This window comes from Macrosteles quadrilineatus, unplaced genomic scaffold, assembly GCF_028750875.1.
Source record: "Macrosteles quadrilineatus isolate MER2022 unplaced genomic scaffold, UCM_ALF_1.0 Scaffold_9__3_contigs__length_116548681, whole genome shotgun sequence".
In the NCBI taxonomy this organism is placed as follows: Eukaryota; Metazoa; Arthropoda; class Insecta; order Hemiptera; family Cicadellidae; genus Macrosteles; species Macrosteles quadrilineatus.
The window spans coordinates 75,713,869-75,734,136 of record NW_026542602.1 but is presented as its reverse complement, the minus strand read 5'-3'; the positions used below and the strand labels follow the sequence as shown (position 1 = coordinate 75,734,136).

The 20,268-nt window shown below is 32.5% G+C and overlaps 1 protein-coding gene across 4 annotated transcripts in view; it reads left to right on the top strand.

Annotated features, from left to right (window-relative positions):
* LOC129004161 (hemicentin-1-like) overlaps positions 1-13,574 on the top strand; it is a 172,764-nt gene extending 159,190 nt beyond the window's left edge. The window contains exons 2-6 of one of the 4 annotated variants that reach the window (XM_054432605.1): positions 2,103-2,317; positions 4,740-4,950; positions 7,257-7,310; positions 11,169-11,468; positions 12,684-13,574. In XM_054432605.1, the coding sequence (XP_054288580.1) occupies positions 2,103-2,317; positions 4,740-4,950; positions 7,257-7,310; positions 11,169-11,468; positions 12,684-12,781 (878 nt within the window). In that variant the 3' untranslated portion in view covers positions 12,782-13,574. Of the gene's footprint in view, positions 1-2,102; positions 2,318-4,739; positions 4,951-7,256; positions 7,311-11,153; positions 11,469-12,683 lie in introns of all 4 variants that reach the window. The other 3 variants (XM_054432604.1, XM_054432607.1, XM_054432606.1) reach the window with 3 other exon arrangements.
* Positions 13,575-20,268: the final 6,694 nt, after the last annotated feature.

Genomic DNA, 20,268 nt, shown 5'->3' with positions numbered 1-20,268 from the left:
AGCAGGGATATCTCAAGAGGAACATTAAGCTAATTACCTGATGCTAGATAAGCAAGAGGCATTATATCTAATAAACACCTTTGTATAATGCATTTGTACGCTGAATATATAAATACACCCGCCACAGCAATCCTGCAGACTTAGCAAATTTCTATTTGCTTGATTGGATTTTATTCGAACATTTCCTCAAAGTTTTCAAATTTAGTACCCGTTCAAATAGCATCGAGTTTGATGAAAGCTTAAGTATTTTCCTACAGACAATGTAATATAGTATATTTTTAGTGATATGTTAACAGCTCAGAAGTAATAAATACTTTTAAAAATGTTAAATTTACGGGTTTTTATTAATTTTCTCCGTAAATATTTAGCGTAAACAATGCTTCAACATACTTAATTATATGTTTTTAAGCCCAATAAAATGGTTAATGAGGAAATTGATAAGTTTTGATTTTTATAGGGAAACCACAAATTTTACTCAATAAAATCATAGTCCATAATCAAATCACACCGATTCGCGAGTCCCCTTAAAAAAAGCTTTGGTACCAAAAATACCCCTTAAACCCCTTAAAAACTTGTGAACCAAAAATACAACAAATCTGCCAATTTTCACTTGAGTTGCCGTCCTAACAGTCAAAGACGTGAATTTGAACTAATGGTGTTTTTGCTTTCAGTGGACCTCAAAGTAATAAAGTAAAAAGTAAATTTCTCCCAGGGCTAAGTCTTACCATAAGACATACTGTAAGCCTGTAGGAAATGTTGTTTTGCTTGGAAAAATATTTGATTTCTAGGTGTTATATTTATTTCGTTTTGGACGTTGTTTAATTTCAGAAAAACAAAAATATTAATAACACAGTTGTTTTCAATACCCCAATAAAAAAGCTTCTTTGTTACTTAAATTGTTTAATGCTGTGATGGTGATTGCCACAAATACTTGTCGTTAATAAGTTTACAGAAGGCATTTAAAAACTATAAAACGGGATTTCTTAGAGATTAATTTCAAACATTTTGTCGTTCAGCTAGTTTTTGTTTTATTTAAAAGTCAAAGTTCATAGAAAGAAGTTGGTATAATGGTGCCAGATTTGTGGAATATATACACATTCTTTTAATGACGTCTTTATCATCGAGAAGAATAGTATAAAAATATATTTTAATAACAGAAAAATAAACCAGCTGTACACGTTGTATTTGCGTCACAAGCGTCTGCATAACTCATTTTCAGCATACCAGTTTAATAATAATGTCATGAGACTTGAAGCCACACCTAAAAACGACGCCACAACAAGAGCGCTGTCTGCTGTAACTAATGGCCTTTGCCTCGTTTTTATCAACGAGAACGAGCGTCTAATTATGAGCAGCTGATTTATTACACCCCATTATACATTGCGGAGTCTACGGGTAGAATATTACAGTTTCGTGTTTGAACTTTGATGACCTAAAAAGGAATATTGAGTAGGTTTGCGTAATCTAATGCAAAAAGGAGTAATAGGAAAATTACACAGCCTAAACAAGCTTTTAGTTAGAATATGTACTATACAAAATCTGAATCCAACTTTACACTTATGAATAGTTTTAATGGGATCAGCAGATATTTTTTATTTAAAATACTGACGGTATGTGTACGTAAATTGGCATGATTAAAAAGTGTTGTCTACGAAAAGATAGAACAGCCGTTGACATAATTATATTTTGGCCAACAAAATTTTAATATATTTTAGAACAATTATTAACATTCCTCTGCGTCATATTATGACTTTTAGTGTAAATTATTAGTGAGCTATTGGAGGTCTTTTAATCTTCTGAAATTTTTATAAGGAAAACTGATAGCCAGAAAATTTACAATTGAAAACATATCAAAACTCCATCTGGATTAAGTATACTAATCATTTATGGTCACCAATACTTTTTCAGCAGTTTCCCACTCATTTAATTGACAAGGATTATTTGCTATCCAAACTCGCCTAACTTATGCCAATACCACAGAGTTCAGCTATCTAAAGAGATTCCTGAAACCGCAAAACAATAACTTTACTTGACCAATATTTCTTGTATAACCAATTCAAACCATTTCAATCCATACATAACATAAGATCTCGCTGTTTCAGGGGAGTCGTCCATTGTGTCAATAGGAGAGAGTCCCACGATCGCCAGACCGCCACCTCGGCCCATATCCATGTCTGGGGGAGGCAGCAGGTACGCCGAGCCGCCAAGGGTAGTGGAACGACCATACTTCGATGACGTGGGTCCTAGGAACGTCACAGCCGTGGTTGGTCAAGCTATCACTCTCAACTGTCGAGTTAAACATCTCGGAGACAGAACTGTAAGTGTTTATATCATAGAGTGAATGTTACTGAAACTTGTAATAGTTAAAGTACGGTCATTGATAATTGATTACTATGATATGCTAGATTTGTAATACATTATATTCTAACAATAGAAACTCGTAGAGAATAAGCTTAGGTGCCAACAAACATGAAAAGATAAATCCCAGATTTTCTCAAGTGTAATTTTCTATATAACTATTTTTATAATGCATAACAGCTTTTCCTGAGTTTTAAGAACGAATTATGGTTGCAAAGTTTATTAAACTCTTAACAACAGACTGATATGGGGTCCGATTCATCTGATTTCTCAAACTAGCAGATAATGAAGTTAACCTAAAATTCGTTGAAGTATAGTATACAAGTTGGCAACATACATAAAGGTAGTTAGAAACCAATGTGACATTGAATTGAAAAAAAAAACATCTGTTACCTCAAAAATACTCTCTAAACTGCAGTGATCGTTATTATTGTACTAATAAATTTGTGATTCACAGCATATACCCGGGTGTACACAAAAGAAGTAAACAACTTTGTTTTAAAATTATAGCGAAGTTTTACTAACTTATAAAGACTAACATACACCATTAGAAAGAGAAAAACCTCAAGTTTTTTCCTATATACTACAAGTGCTCAATATGTGAACCTCGGCTTGCTTTGCAGACATCTATTCTAAAATCAAATTCTGACCAAACCTTTTGAAGAGTGGCTTCATTAACACTTTGTACTGCAGCAGTAATGCGATTCCTGAGCTCCAAAAGAGTCAACGGCAAAGGAGGAACAAAAACTCTGTCTTTCACATAACCCCACAAAAAAAAATCACACGGGGTTAAGTCCGGGCTTCGTGGAGGCCAACGTAAGAGGTGTAAGTTGTCGTCAGCAGCACGGCCAATCCAGCGCTGCGGTAGACTCTCGTCAAGGTAGTCTCTTACATCGTGCAGCCAGTGTGGCGGTGCACCATCTTGCACCCAAACAAAGTCTTCACTGTCTTCCTCGAGTTGAGGCATCAACCATTCACTCAGCATGTCTAAGTAAGCATTTCCTCTGACGGTTGCTTCTTGAAAGAAAAATGGACCATACACCTTCTTCTTTGATACAGCACAAAATACGTTCAGCTTAGGTGAGTCTCTCTCATGTTCAACAGACTCTCGAGGATTTTCGGTCCCCCAAATTCTTACATTGTGTCTGTTTACTTTACCACTTATGTGGAACGTTGATTCGTCGCCAAAAATGAGTCTTTCATAGAAACCATCTTCTTCCTGCAGTTCCTGCAGATCACTACAAAACTCAAAGCGTTTCACTTTGTCGCCATCGTTCAGACTTTGCAACAACTGCAGTTTGTACGGAAACATCTTCAGACGTTTTCTCAAAACCTTCCAAATCGTGGAATGCGGCATTTGAAGCTCCATACTCATCTTCCGCGTTGATTTCCTCGGAGTGTGTACAACAGTTGCACGGACTAACTCAACCTGAGCATCAGACGTCGCTGGTCTTCCAGAGCTCTTTCCTTTTCTTATGCAACCCGTGGCCTTGAATTTCCGATGCCAATCGTAGATTGATTTCCTATTTGGAGGGTCTCTATGATATCGTGTCCGAAAACGACGCTGAACAGTGGTAGCAGATCGAGTTCTTTCAAACTCCAGGACACAAAACGACTTTTCTGTAAGAGTATTGACCATTTTCAACGAAATCACTAAACGACTACTTTTGCCACATTGTTGGCATTGTTGACAACAGTCAGCTGTGTGGAACAAAACTTGAGGTGTTTTCCAACACATTGATACCAACCACAGCGATGTCGAACACGTAGTTTTTGTTATATTAACGTACAAAGTTGTTTACTTCTTTTGTGTACACCCGGTATTATTTACTACGGTACCTGTTACACTGTTTTAGCAACAGCGATTTAACTTTAGCCCATTTCCAGCATAATGAAGCATTTGTGTACATAAATATATATATACATTTGGTATACTCTTATATTCTTCTGCAAAAAGACCATTTTAATACATGCTCAACATGTTTAAAACAGCTATTTACTCCCAAGAACTATGAAGTAAAAAAACTTTTAGTCCCTCGGGAGTAAACTTCCGCTGTTGTTAACTTTGATTATAAGAAATGACACTTGTCAAAATTATGTATAGATTAATTTAATCAGTTGTAGCTTATTGTTGGATTTTTCTCAATAGTCTTACATAGAAATGTATGCAAACTAACACCTTCGTAATAGACTACATAAAATAGTTCTTGCTCAACTTTGCCCTTGTCACGAAACTCGCGCTTTGGTGGAGAAGATAAAGATTACATCCCAGTGATGAAATATACAACTTTTATCACACAAATATTATTCAATCTGTTAGATAAACTATGGGATTAGTTTTTCAAACTAACTATGACTTTTAAACCATCGAATGTTTCTAGGTGTCCTGGATGAGAAAGCGAGACCTCCACATTCTGACTAGCAACATATTCACGTACACTGGTGACGGGAGGTTCGGGGTGGTTCACCCTGAAGCCAGTGACGAGTGGAACCTAAGGGTCGAGTACGTCCAGAAGAGGGACGCAGGGATATACGAGTGTCAAGTGAACACGGAGCCCAAGATTAGCTTGCCTATCATGCTCAATGTAGAAGGTCAGTATTTAATTGGTTAGGAACCACGGTGAACATTTAGGTTCCTTCTATAATTGTTTTAGAGTAGCAGACTATCATAGTGTGATTAAACAATAATTAATAATTCAATAATTCATACATGTACCCTGAACAAATACATGTTTTTGGTAAGATACGTATGATTTTTTTTCAGTTCAATTAGTGGAACATTAAATATTATTGGCTTATGCAAACTTATCTAAAATTTCATAAAATTAGTTAGTTTTTAATCAGTCAGTCTTTTTATTTTTAGATTGTTTTAATGGTTTTGAAATTCTAAGCAAGCAATATCCTTATAGTGGGGTCGTATAGCTGCATATAGTGGCAGAATATTTCAGTTCTGGCAGACAGGCTGCAATTTTAGGTGGTTATAGTATACAAGTTTCTGAACCTAAAACCGCCCAGACCCCAATTTTTAAGGACCTCGGTCGTCCGTAATGACGTCATCAAAATGGCGGCCGTAAGAGGATGCTGGGTCCCCATGAATTGGCTATAACGACCGAATGCCTGAACCGATTTCCATGAAATTTGGCACACAAGTGCTTGAATACATTATCTCGGCCTGGGTTGAAAATGGTCAAGTTTCATCAAGTAATTTCAAAATGGCGGCTGATCAAAACTATTAAAAATTATTAGGAAAATAATTGTGAATTGGTTTATACAGGGAGAGTTTTAAAAGAGTTCCCCCCCTACTTTTTTATACATTTCTTAAGATATCAACTTTGAACCATGTAAGATCATTGTAGAGTAGCAAGAACTACATTTTGACTGGGTTTACATTTTTGGCCGCCATCTTGGATCCGCCATTTTGGAAACAAAGTTATTTTTCAAATGTAAAGATAGGGTTGTGACCCACCGTTTCAAACAAAACTTTACGCTGAATACGATGCTGCAATCCGTTAAAAAAAATGTTGATCCATTCTAAAATTAATTATGAGAACATTTTATAACTTTATTTTTAGTCCATTATAACATTGTGGATTTACAAACTAAGGCCATAATCTCAAAATAGTGCTAGATAAGGATAAGTGGACACCACCATTCATTGTTGACCTATTTTAACTCGGTTATGACGGATGTATTTTTTTCAGCCGCCATCTTGGATCCGCCATTTTGAAATGTGATAAATTATTTTAAATATGAAGGTGGTGTTGTGACCCATCATTTTGAACTACCTTTTTATGTTGAATTCAATGCCACAATCCGTTTTTCATTGTCATGTTTGGTTTTTGAAATATTGACATTTTAAATAAAAATAATTGTTATATTTTATCAAGAAAGCTTGATAACGAAAAACGGATACAATAAAAACTAGTCGAAATGAAGTAATCGCTACTCTACAATTATCTGACGTGGTTTGGAGTTGATATCTTAAGAAATGTATAAAAAAGTAGGGGGGAACTCATTTAAAACTCACCCTGTATAAAACAATTCACAATTATATTCCTCATAATTTTTTTAGTTTTGAATGGCCGCCATTTTGAAATGACTTGATGAAACTTGACCATTTTCAACCCAGGCCGACATAATGTATTCAAGCACTTGTGTGCCAAATTTCATAAAAATCGGTTCAGGCATTCGGTCGTTATAGCCAATTCATGGGGACCCAGCATCCTCTTGCGGCCGCCATTTTGATGACGTCATTACGGACGACCGAGGTCCTTAAAAATTGGGGTCTGGGTGGTTTTAGGTTCAGAAACTTGTATACTATAACCACCTAAAATTGCAGCCTGTCTGCCAGAACTGAAATATTTTCCTGCTACCCAACCTGACTATTAGCAGTAAGCAATGATCTCTTACTGTATTTAGGTTATGAATTTTTAATATGGTATTTGATTGTAGTAATGTTATTCTATTTAAGCTACCCTATTACTATGTTCAATGATAAGCATCAATATCAATATGTTTTACACAACTTACTTTACCATGAGGGAGTCGACTGCCAATTTTTTACTCCACTAATTTAACGTAACTTTTTGGGTAGGGTGCAGCTTTATAATATAATATATAAATACAAAATAACGTAGCCTATAAATGAAAAGAATTATTGTATTTTTAATTTTGAAAGGTAGGTTACTAGTGTGATATGTAGTTTTAACCCAGACTATGCGGTATCTAGCACTTCTGTCACAAGTAGAAAGTAGATGATTGTATAAAACTGAAACACATTTTCCAGAAGCGAAATACATTTGGATGTACGCTTAGCATTAACGCATGACATCCAGTCTGCGTACCCCTTTTCATTTGTCTCAACCCTCTTTTGATTTACTGATTGTTCTTGTGTTCAGAGTCTATTCCCGGACCTCAGGCACCAAAACAGGGCCCCGCAATCTCCAAACAAGGTTGTCCTTACTCTTTCTATCTCACTCTTTCATATTTCTTTCACAATATTTCGTCTTCTTCCTGGATCGCATGGCTTCTTTCTAGCTTCTGCAGACTAGCATGTAGTGTTCTCCTATGCATTGGATATTTTCTTTTCAATTTATTTATGTATTTTTTCGATTACTAGTGCTTGCGACGCAGCAATTTTCGCTTTAGTTTGTCAAAGCTTTAGTCCGTACAATTACTATGAGGTACACATAGTAATGGTAATTTTTTTATAGCATATAATTAGTTGGCTAAAGTTTAATTAGAAAACGTGCAATATGTGTAAGTAATTCTATGTAATACAGGAAGTATACAAGTAAACAAAAGACATTCAAACGAAGTCGTATGTCTATAGAATTTATCGACAGCAGGATAGTTGCCTCCCTTAGCTACCATTAGCTGTATGGGCTATTAGTTACCAGCTGTGTCTAAGGAATATGTCGGCCTTAGTCAATAAAAAGACTACAAGTTCGTGCCACTCATCCTAAACTCTTCTCCTGTCATACTTGGCTTAAAATACCTACTTTGTATGGTCACTTTTTCAATGAAAAGAATTACAGAATTAAAACCAAGAGCGAAAGGTCTATCATAAATTCGATAAATGATAATATATTTGCTAAACAGCTCTCAGATATGGTTGACTTTCAAATACTAACTGAATCTTTTTATCATGTTCATCGTTTCAAAATCACTTTGAGGAAAGGAATGCATTTTTATAGTTTCGGGCTTAATCTTTCGATTAATGCAATGTATGTGTAAGATTACTTGTTTTACATACAGGGTGGTCCAAAAAGAACTTACACATTTTAACATACATTTTTTTTACTTTAACTACATGGTATTTATTAAAACTAAATATGGCCACCGTTTAAGGCTCTGCTGGTGTTATCCATGCAATATTAATTCCATTCCCGAGAAATTCAGCAAAGGTGTGCGATGTGCTAAATTTTGATTTATCACCGTCAGTGCCTTACCAGTGGGCATATTAAGATTTATTGAATAGCATCAAATACTTTTAGATTTTTTTTATTTGTTCATATGTAAATAATACTATGAAGTTAATAATTTTTAAATAAAGATTTATGTTACAATGTGTCAGTTTCTTTTGGATTGACTTCTATAAAGGCCTGAATTTGATAAACATCAATAATAAATAACAATAAAAACTTAACAAGACTATGGTAACGTTATTAGTATATCTACAAGTAACACTGTAAAGTTATTTAGAAATATTTTGTTTAACAAATTGGAATATAAAATTGAGCATTATCTTAATTTTGATATCACAAGTGGTGTAAACTATTGGCTTGTAATCGTGGGACTTCAAACTAAGATTTTTGATCAATCATATTGTGTAGCCATTATTTGCTATAAAGTTTTGATGATGCAGTTACAGATATCTACGCTATGACTAAATCACTAAATCAAGTTAATAGTATTTACACTTATCTCTCTATGTGATTCGTTTTGATACTCTTGTTACAAAGTGATGTGCATTATAAAGCTTGAAGTTGTATAGGGCTTATAATTATTGGTTAACTAGCTTACAGTAGTTAAAGGTACAAATCGTAAAATAATCCGATAGTTATTTTTTTTTTTATTAAATGTATATAATTAATGTATTTTCCATGGATAGTATAGAATGAAAGCTAAGATTCGTAATAGTAACATATATTGTCCACCTTTGGAGATATTTTATTTCCTATTATCTGTATTTATCCATTTTACTAGGTCCAATGACTGGCCATGCAATATAATTGATAACCTAAGAAATAATATAAAAAATGCAATCCAAACGTTACTTCCTACTATCACTTTGTTAAATCCAAATCCATTTTAGGAAAATTGAATAACAGAAAATATTCAAGATCAGTTTTTTGTTTAATATTTCCAATTAGTCCTTAATCTCTGGAATAGACTGATATTAAGGTTTACAATGAGTATAGTCTAGAAAACAAATAACTTACTAATGATCGAGTATTTGAGTAATTTGATCTCATTAAAACGTGTTTTTTTATCAATTCTTTCTCATACAAGTATAATAAAAGGCATGTTTAATTTAAGAGGTCAAAATGGTATTATTATAATTTGAAAATAACACCTATAGAAATAATTACTATATAAAATTTAAACAACTAGTTAAATTGCCTTTTTAAAATATTAGGCCCTACACTATTAATATAATATTTTTTTGTAACAACATTTATATTTTTATAGTTTTAAATTATTTACTCTAGACTTGGAATGTATTCTATTTTTATTTTCTGAATCATTATTGCTGCTGTAAGCAACTAAATTTATATTAAATGTTTGCAAATTAATAAAACCTTAAGTATAATACCTTGAGTATAATGAAAGTTCATTACGTCTTGTTTTAAATACAAATATTGCCGATTCGGCAAATAAATTAAGATGGACCAAACGCTAGCTTTTTACTCCATCAGCAACAAATCATATGATAGAAGAAGCTTATTTTGTCCCTGACTCAGTTATACTTTATCAACAAAACATAATTACCGAAGCAATTCGATTTGATTTGTAGCTATAAGGTGTAATGGTTGCACACCAATTAACTATAAATCAAACAGGGGATTACCGAATGGTAATTTACTTTATGGTTATTAACTTTGCTTGTTTATTACATATATTGTTTATCAGGTTTGGTCCACATCAGGTAAATGAAACTACAACATTAACTATTCGATCAGTAATTTACTGCTTATAAATTTGCGATTATAAACAATTGTCCAGCATTGGGATTTCTGGTCATTTTCTTTCACAGTATGATTAAATAATTTGACTAGATGTCGGATAAAGGATTGTTCTAAACATTTTTTAAATACAATAAATTTGTACTTACAAAAGAAACATTAATATTTAAATTACCATGTATAAGGTTTTTGTTAATACTATCCAGTTAAATAAATTACGTTCTTATAAAACTGCGGTTGTCCAGAAAATGTAATCCATAAAGCATTCTCTTTTAAGTTTTTCCTTCATACTGAATATGTGTCATAAGAAAGATTAGTTTTACGTTTACGTGAAAATGTTGAAAACCTCCTACGTGTGATAAATTAAACCATTAAAAATACCATTTAATTATGATAAGTTTTAAAAATATTAAGTCGGAATGATTTTTTTTAAATAAAAACCTTTGAAGTAATGTAATCCATCCAACGTTGAATATACACCATCCAACAGTGACATTGGACTCTTCTAACTTTAATACTTATCATCATACCCTTATCGACATTTTACGACAAGTAAACAAACAATAGAAACAAGTCCCACATAGGCCACAAGCACTACATAATACAACATTACCAGACATACAAAATCACCAGTATTACGACATTTAAAAACAATTGATTTACGGATTTTTTTTTATCAAATATGGCTCCAACCACATAGGAGTATGGGACAGAGGAAACAATCAATGGTACACTTCGTCGGGTCTAGGGAAAAGTCCCGTGTTCTCTGTGCAATAGATTTGCAATGTCATTAATTTATTGTTATTGAATTAAAATAATTAACAACAGAATATATTTCTAATGCAAGCCAACCCTACTATTTCAATCTATTTGTATGGACAGATTTGCGCAGTAGACTTCTCTGATTGAATTTTTTAAATATACAAACTTGGTGATAACTAATATTGGAGCTTTGACATCCGATTGACTTTGGAGCATAGCAGAATATAAGTAATGTATTCACACTTACAACGAACGTGCAAAATAATACCAACATTTTATAAATTAGTTCCTAATCTAATTTGCATCTTGACTGCATGATAGGCTAACCTATTGGTTATTTTAAAGCGGCTGGTGTTGCAGCGGCCCAAGCGAACATTTGGGGTCCCGAGGAAGTCTACGTCAAGAAGGGCTCCACCATCAGTCTCACTTGCTCCGTCAACATCCACTCGACGCCGCCCGGCTCGGTCCTCTGGTATCAAGGAGTGTCCGTGGTGGACTTTGACTCTCCCCGAGGGGGCATCTCCCTGGAGACGGAGAAGACGGAGGCTGGGACGACCAGTAAACTGTTGGTCACCAAGGCAGCTCTAACAGACTCTGGAAACTACACGTGTGTGCCGTCCAATGCCAACCCAGCCAGTGTATATGTACACGTGCTCAATGGTTGGTAGATTCAATTCATATTTTGAACCTTTTTCGTAAAAAATACTTCCTTAGGTAGTTGGATATAATGAAAAGTAAACTTGACACTTATTTGAATTTCAAACCATAGATGATATATTAATAAGATAATAAGTAAAGATTTTATAGTTTTTTAAATGAATCTAGGTAACCCTGGACTTACCAAAAGGGTATTTAATCGGCTCTACCTTTTTATTAAACTATATGCACTCATTATTTGTCTATATTATACATTTGGCTCCGAGTTGACTTTCGCTATAACATATAATTGTATTGCAACCACTGCCTTTTGGCTCGGTTATGTCACGATCCCCAGGCCTAGTTCAAAGTAATAATTAAAATGGTTCTAGACTCTATCCTAGAACATGGGTTGAAAGAATATTATTAACAGTTGTATTTAAACTAAAGTTTTTAAAAAGATTTATTGTATGATCACATTATTAGAAAATTAAAGCAGCAGTTATTTTATAAAAATTAAGATATGTTCATGTAGGTAACATCAGAAGTATTTTTAAGTTTAAACTCAAAAAGGATGTATGTTTTTTTATTACATCAGCTTGTAAGTTTGGCTATCCATCACACTGCGTATTGAAGATATAAATAAAAAAAGTATTGGTTTTTATCAAAGTCATCTCGTTCTTTTACGTCTTTCCAAGTGTTTAATCATATGAAATAATAGCAAAGGTATTAGGGGATGATTTATACATTTGTTAAAACATTTCCAAAGCTCATAGGACTATGTAACTCTATTACTATTAAAACAAAGATGTTGATCTCATTTAAGAAATATTTGTTGGGAAACTAAACATTAAAATATAGTTCAAGTGGATAAACCAGATAAATTCGTTATTTATAAGGCAAACACGTGGTTCGGATTCCACTATAAACTGTGGGTCCTTAGTTGCCATTATCTGTATGGGCTATTAATTAACAGCTGTGTCTTAGGAATGTGTAAGCCTTAGTCACTAACAAGACTCCACGATTGTGACACTCATCCTACACTCATATCCATTCATACTTTGCTTAAAATACTTAACTTTGTATGGTCGCCATTTATGATTAATGTATTAAAGTATATTTAATGAACATATGGATAAATACTCCCCAAATATCACTAGGTATACTGCTACAATCTTAATATAAACTGTTGACTATTTTAAATGTGATCCGTTACAAGTTATTTTTCACGTTTTTCAGGAGAGCACCCAGCAGCTATGCAGCATGGCGGTACTAATCACGTGATCAGTTCAACATTACCAGTCCTAGTGACTTTCTTTGTAACCCTCCTGAGGTGATCCGATGGATTCTTAGTGTAAAGCGAGTATTCAAGTACAAGCAGGACTGTGGGAACAGACGATAGAACACTTAAATAATGTGAGGCCTAACACTTATCAGGAATCCGAAGAATACCATGTGGTTGTGCATTTTGTCAAGTATATAAGTTGTTTTTATACATTTTAAGACGTGTACAAAACCGAGTTTATCACAATTTCAAAGTAAAAAGTTAGGTTATCCCTTATTCAAGGAGTTGAGTAAAACAAACATCACAGGATTGTTGTACAATTTTCACAAACTTTAGGTTCAGTTATAGTTTTATGATATAATCAAGTTGTTTTTTATATGTAATACATACAATCAATATTCAAAATTGTTTAATATTCTTTTCTGCAATATTACAACCCATTTTAATTGATTCTGTGTAATTATAGCCCTATGTTCATTTGCAAATTTTGAAGAGTTCGTTACTGTTATAGCTTAGACTGTCAAGACTAAAGGCAACCGTAAAAAAGATTTTTGACTGATGATGTAAAATCTGAACATGTATAGAGTAAATTACAAATAACGTAATTGTAGGTATTTTACAACTAGATTATCATGAAGGCTTTCAAAGTCGAGTGTAAATATTGTACATACATTCCTTGCAATACATGTGATAATATGTTTATTATTGTTTTTAAAGTAAAGTTTAGTTATTACTAATTGTAACGTTATGTAATAACTACTTCATGTACAAATTTATCTTAACATTTATTCCAAGATTATAAATAGTTATAGAGATTCTCAGAGATAAAGTATAACTGGTTTGGACGGTGGTGTTTAATTATTTATCCTTAGTAACTTCATTTGACAACAGTTAACCTAAAAATATATAATAAGTACAATACAATAGCTGAAGACACTTACCTTTATGATAAACTAATTTATCTATGTAAAATATTTAAACATTCCTTAGGCTATAACTTTAAAATTATTATTTTAATAATTTTCTTTAATTGTGATATGCTAACGATGTGGTTTGGTAGAAAATTAAATATATGTAACTTTGTAGAAAATTTAATAGTTAAAGCATATTATACAGCATCTATAATCAACAGATATTTTTTTTCAAGAAAGAATGGAATATGGACTTTATATGCACATAAATATGAAATATAAAAAAAAATAACTCTAACTTAAATAAACAGCACTTGACACTTAAAGGATATGTAAGCAGTATACTTTATCAAATGGGCTAACAGCTATAAATAACAAATGGATGTTCATACCGTTAAAGATTAAAAATGTTTATTTGGAATGAGGTAAAAAGATTTTTGTTTAAAAAAACAACAAAGTTGTATGCCCAGTGTAAATTATGTCATGTTATACTTTTGATTCAACGTAATATATATTTTTCATTATAAATAAAAACCCCCAAGAATGCAATATTTCTGAAGACAAACAAAATTCTGTGAACATTTTACAAATTAGTTTAGCAATCAATAATTAAAATAATAATTTTTTGTACGGAAAACAGCTCTTACAAACATGAGGAACAGTTGAGTAAGCTCCTAAACAGTCAGTGGAAGTGCCGTATATTTGCCGTGATTTGTGCCAATACTTGCCGGATAATTTATGAACGAACGATATATCGTGGATGTCAATAGTTTAAAGCCACACAAATCATAGAAGAACTCTCTCACAATAGGACAATACATTATCTAACACAGCCTGGCTGAGATTGGTGATGTTAATCAATCAATACGGAATGCTGTTCATGCATTTTTTCGAGGAGTTCTAAAAATTAGTGTTAGTTTTAGCATTATAGGCGATATCCATTTTAAAATACATTTACATCCATATATTTGAGGAATGTACTCTTACATTCTTGACTGTAACACAAGTCTTTGTGTAAATATAAATGCATAGTTATAGACCTGTAAAAAATATATCACCATTTCATCAAATACCATGTTTTGGATTTGTTTGTGATAACCAGTAAATATAATAACGAACGGGGTAAACGGTTGACAAAAGTAACTTGGAAAGATACAATTTCAAGATTAGGCAACATCTGTATGTCAAAAAAGTGTTTTTGTTTATAATTTAACTGCATGCATCAATTATGCAAAAGCTTGGGTTGGACAAACATTGTTCGAAAGTTACCTTAGAAATCTGCATAGACTGAGCTGTCACTTAATACATTGAAGACTCTATGTTTGGGATTTCACTATTTAATTTTTTTTTGTATTAGACATTTTGGACGAAATAATATAATGTGTTCAAAACGTAGATGAATACAAAACCAATAACAATACATGCCCATATGGAAAGGTATAAACCAACACAGACAAAGATATGCATACGTTTCTTCCGACCAATTACATGTATTCAATTATAAAAGAAATAGGTTTAGAAATTTTATGTTTAAGAACTAGAGTCCTGTAACTGAATATACAAACAAGACTTTTTAGTGTAAAGAAAAAGTATTACCAGATCAACAAAGGAAATTTTTTTTCTCCAACCAAAAAAAAAGTATTTGCTAACCTATACTATGGAGTAGCTAACATTTTTTTTTTACCTTACAATTTCACATTTATTTCCATGTCACGTATTATAGGTTCTTACGTATCGTATACATAGCACAAAAAAAAAAACATCATCCGTTCAGAATTAGTTTCAAATAATTTTAAGTCATTTTGTATAGTAGATTCTTAGACTTTACTTCCGTTTTACGAAAATTATAATTTTGGAGTTCCCAAAACAATCGATTGAGATATGACGTTAACTGCGTGGTATAAATAGATTAACACAATTATTACGAGTTTCTGCCTTAATATGTGGCAGATAACTTTAGTAGTGTGTATGTAAAGAAAAAAATCGCCATGAAATTAAGTCTTTTGGTATTGTTTATTCTGTATCCACCAAATACTAATGCAATTGGTCAGTTATTAAATTATACATACCATAGAGGCTAACAAGTTATTCTCTATTTTGTAAATCACAACAACGACCAAAACCCTATAAGATTAGTTATTTAAGGGTAATTCATAAATTGTGTAAACAAATTCTTTTAAAAATTGAAAACAATTGAAAAATATTTTACTGCTAGATATATAAAGTGTACATATTTCACTCTCATATTGGCAAACATGGTACATGTCCAATCAGCAGAACACCAAATCCACATTTGTCGACGCACAGGATATTGGTGTAGGATTTATGCCACAGCATTTAGTTAAACCAAGCTCCTCTACCATTTTATTTCATTTTCCTTTCCGTTTTGGAATTATAAATTTGTCTGATGGTTAGAAGAGTTGTAAGCTTGTACTTATTAAATGTATGTAATATTGATTAATATTTGCCTAACAAAACCGGAGACCTAATAATATTTATCATAGCCTATATTAGAAATAGCTTACAAATATGTTTTTCTCATAAATATTTACGTCTAATAAATATTTCTAAAGGTTTAAGAAAATTGACATTATTCGATTCTTTAATACTTTATTTTTTTTTAATAGCGACCATACAAAGTAGTCTCTGTTTTGTCACACTTAAATATAAGGTAAACATATTGCAAAAATTATAACATTGTAACGGTAAAAATAAAAGTTTTAACTAAAAAATTGTAAGTTAGGTTAACTTTGTTCATATTAACTTGTATTTCTTGGTCCTGCAACTTAACCTCCCCTGCCACGTTACTCTAACTATGGTTTCATTGATGACAGCTGAATATGGATTTCTAAATGTTAGGGTAAGTATACCAATTATTTGGCAGATAGTTTCCATCATCCTATGGTTTTTTTTCCCAGCTAGATTTCAAACATGATAAATTTATAATATTTCAAACATTTTCCCGAGCGAAGAGCTGGCAGAACTGCTAGTTGTATATAAAAACAATGCTTTATAACCTTTTATCAACTCAAGGAAGCAAGCAAGCTAAGGTGTGTATTTCCTCTAGAAAAAGTAAATTATTTACGTTGTAATTAGCTTTGTAAGCGTCTCTAATATTCTCGGATCTCACAGGTTTTGCTTTAATAGCTTTGCTCTAATTAGAGGCATCAAGATTATCAAAAGACTTTGCATCCGTTGCCTTCCATTACCAGCGTCTTGTAGACCGGTTTATTTCAACAAAGATTTTCTTAAATTATTTACCTTAGTAAGTATAAACTTTACTTTAACTACTTGAGAAAATATTTTCCCAATAAAATTTCTTGTAATCTCATATCTTTTTATGTTTCAGTAGTAAATTATTAATACATTAATATGAAAAATATCCTACATTTTAAAAATGACAAATTTGCTAAGAAAAGACTTTGAACACTATTTGCTGCCGAGAAATTAAGTAGTTGGTAGTGAAAAGTTGTATACTGGCTCTAATCAAATATTTTGTGAAACAGTATATTAAAGGACCAAAATACATTAGAGGCGTAGTGTTAATCTTTTACGCTGGTTTTAGTAAAACAGAATTAATACAAAATAAACAAGAAGAAATAATTTTTCTAATCAGGCTGAATTCTACTTTTGCGATAGTTTCTTTATGCTGTTGGGAAACTGATGGTATTCTGCAGCGATCTACGTTTTGACGAGCACATCAACTTTATTGGTAAGGTAAGGAAAAAAACTGCATTGCAATGGTGAGGTAGTGTCTGGAGTACGCTTTCCTGTTCGGTCTCTGTATACAATGGGCCTTGAGGCGATCCAAAAAATATTTTTGAGGCTGGTAGGAGTGCGTCACGGATTCCGCTATCGCGAGGTGCAAACCGATATCCTGAAAGAGGAGCTGAAAATCCATCCATTGTGCATAATACGCAGGATTGCCGATGTTGGTTTCTTGTAAAATATCTTGAGGGGGGCAAGTGGGGGGAGCGATATAAGTGCTGTCCAGATCTGCTATCAGAAATATACAATGTATATTCTATTGTTCTATTGACATTAGAACCCCAACCATAAGAAGATCCAGGAGCATATTCGGCCGTCGCTTCACAGGCGCCGATTATGACTATCATAGACCTCTAGAAAATATCCTCAGTTTCTCGTATACTTGACTTCTTTGCTGACTGCTACCCCTCTTTAATGAAGACAAATGAAGCAACCCTGGTGGTGATGTTCGACTAGCCTAGACGCTCTTGCGTCAAGCTATTGTGCAGCTTGTTGGAGGCCTGTTAGTACCTGTTGACACATTTATTATGTATCGCTATATTTATCTATTGCTATATTTATCCTTCGTTGAAGTAAGTCATCTATTGTCTAGGATCTCTTAATTTCATGTATTGGTTTAAGCCGTTGGCATGTAAATAAAATAAAGTTATTGTATCCTTCGGAATATCCTAACGTAAAAATGTTTTAAAATAGCCTAAGGTAAGTTTTTACTTTTACATTGGGGACATATCAATGAGAGAAACACTGGAAAATTATGAGTTCTACGTATGCAAATGTATGGATTTTATAATTATGAAAGCTTGAAATTGTTATCAATAATTTAAATTATATCCAATGTTATATTGCATTTGTTGTTTGTATACAGATTTAAATTATATTAAATGATATTTGGTATGAATAGGATGAATAATCCCGCAATATATTTAAATTAATTAATAAAACGTACACGTATATAAATTGCATTAGATCAAATATAAACCTGACCCTTACTTTAAATATATACATGGAGTGAAAGAGTCAAGGGCCCTTGCTGAAATAGTCTCGTATTGGAAATAAGCAAAGCAGACATTTGAGTACTTCGAATCCTCAGAATACTCTAGATGTTTAGTGGTTTCATTCTAAAAATATATAGCCTTTAAAAAGAACAATATTTTTTTTTTACTTTGAAAAGATTTTGTAATGGTTCTATACAATAAGGATCCTTGGATCAAATGCGTTTTATTTTTTATTTATGTCCCACGTTCGAAAACTTGAACGCTAGTTATAGCCCGGAACTATTTTACACATTGGGTAATGCTGGTCCTAGGGGGTCGTGGCATTATCACTTAGATAATATGCATGGGTGATTGGCGGGATTTGAATCTGAAACATTCAACTCCAAAGCCTCGAGCTCTACCTCTAGACCAGCTAGCTTCCCGCAGATCAAATACTAGTATTATTAATAATATTATTAATTATTATTAATAATATTATTAATTATTATTAATATTTTTAATAATAATAGTATTGTTTTAACAACGTATTTGGCCTAATGGAACAAAAATAAAGCTTGAATTTTGGAAAATGTAGTATGGTTTTATTGTATCAAAACGAGATTTTATTTTATCCTTAGATAAAAAAAATATATCTGTTACCTACTAAAAGATAGACTGATTGTTATTATCAATGAGCTGAATATACATCAACGACATTTCCAAGAATGAAACGGAAACTATCATTAATAATGTAATTTTGTTTAATGTATAGCTTATTATGTCAAGACGAATAAATATACAATAGCGATAGAAATTCATCAACTTTATGAAGTAACTGGTAACATTTCGTACTATTAGACGACCTTTTGTTATTTTCGTGCAAGGTTCAGACAAAACAATACCACCTAATTATCACCTAAGTAGATGATTATCATCATTACCAGCCTGTAATACACAATATTACGCAAATCAGATATCACATTGAATACTTTAAGTTCACAATTACATTGGCCAATTGGCCATGGTCACCAGCCAGAATTATCAAAAGATAATAGACAGCAATCTGTCTGGCATGATGAACGTCACCAATCTCAGCCAGGCTGTGTTAGATAATGTATTGTCCTATTGTGAGAGTCCTTCTATGATTTGTGTGGCTTTCAACTATTGACAGCCGGGATGTATCGGCCGTTCATAAATTACCCACTGAGTACTGGCCAAATTAATGGCAAACATACAACACTTGTTCTGGAGTTACAGAGCAATATGACATATTTTTTATGTTCAGTTAGAAATTCATTAACCTCCCCATAACATACAAGATTGTTCATATTAACTTTGTTTTGTAAAACAACTCCTTAATATAGGGTTTTTATACTGTATGTTTTCACGGATTTATCTTCGTCTTGCGTTAGGATATTATTACAAAAAAAAAAAAAAAAAAAAAAAAAAATGTCATAGTTATTAAGGAATAAAAAATAAAATATAATTAAAACATAATTCGAATACAAAAAAAATTTATAAAATAAATTATGTGTAAAAAAATCTTCTAGCTTAGTTTACGTGTAAATTTGGCCTAACTTACATTCATTATATTTTAAATTGGCAAAATGACAGTAATGCAATCATTACTAGTGTTTATATGTATTTAACCTGTTATTAAGACAAAGATATTGCTAAACAAAGAACAAAAAAAAAATTGCTTGAACGAAAATGTGATCTCATGAATGAGCTTTTTGGGAAAAATATTTGTAAATCAATTTGTAGTTTGCCTTTCTTTAACAGGATATATTATGTTAATAAGTTAGCAAGAATTGCCAAATACATTAAATGCAATACGTCATTGTAAACCAATTATATCCCCATTATGCCCTACTGTGTGTGTGTGT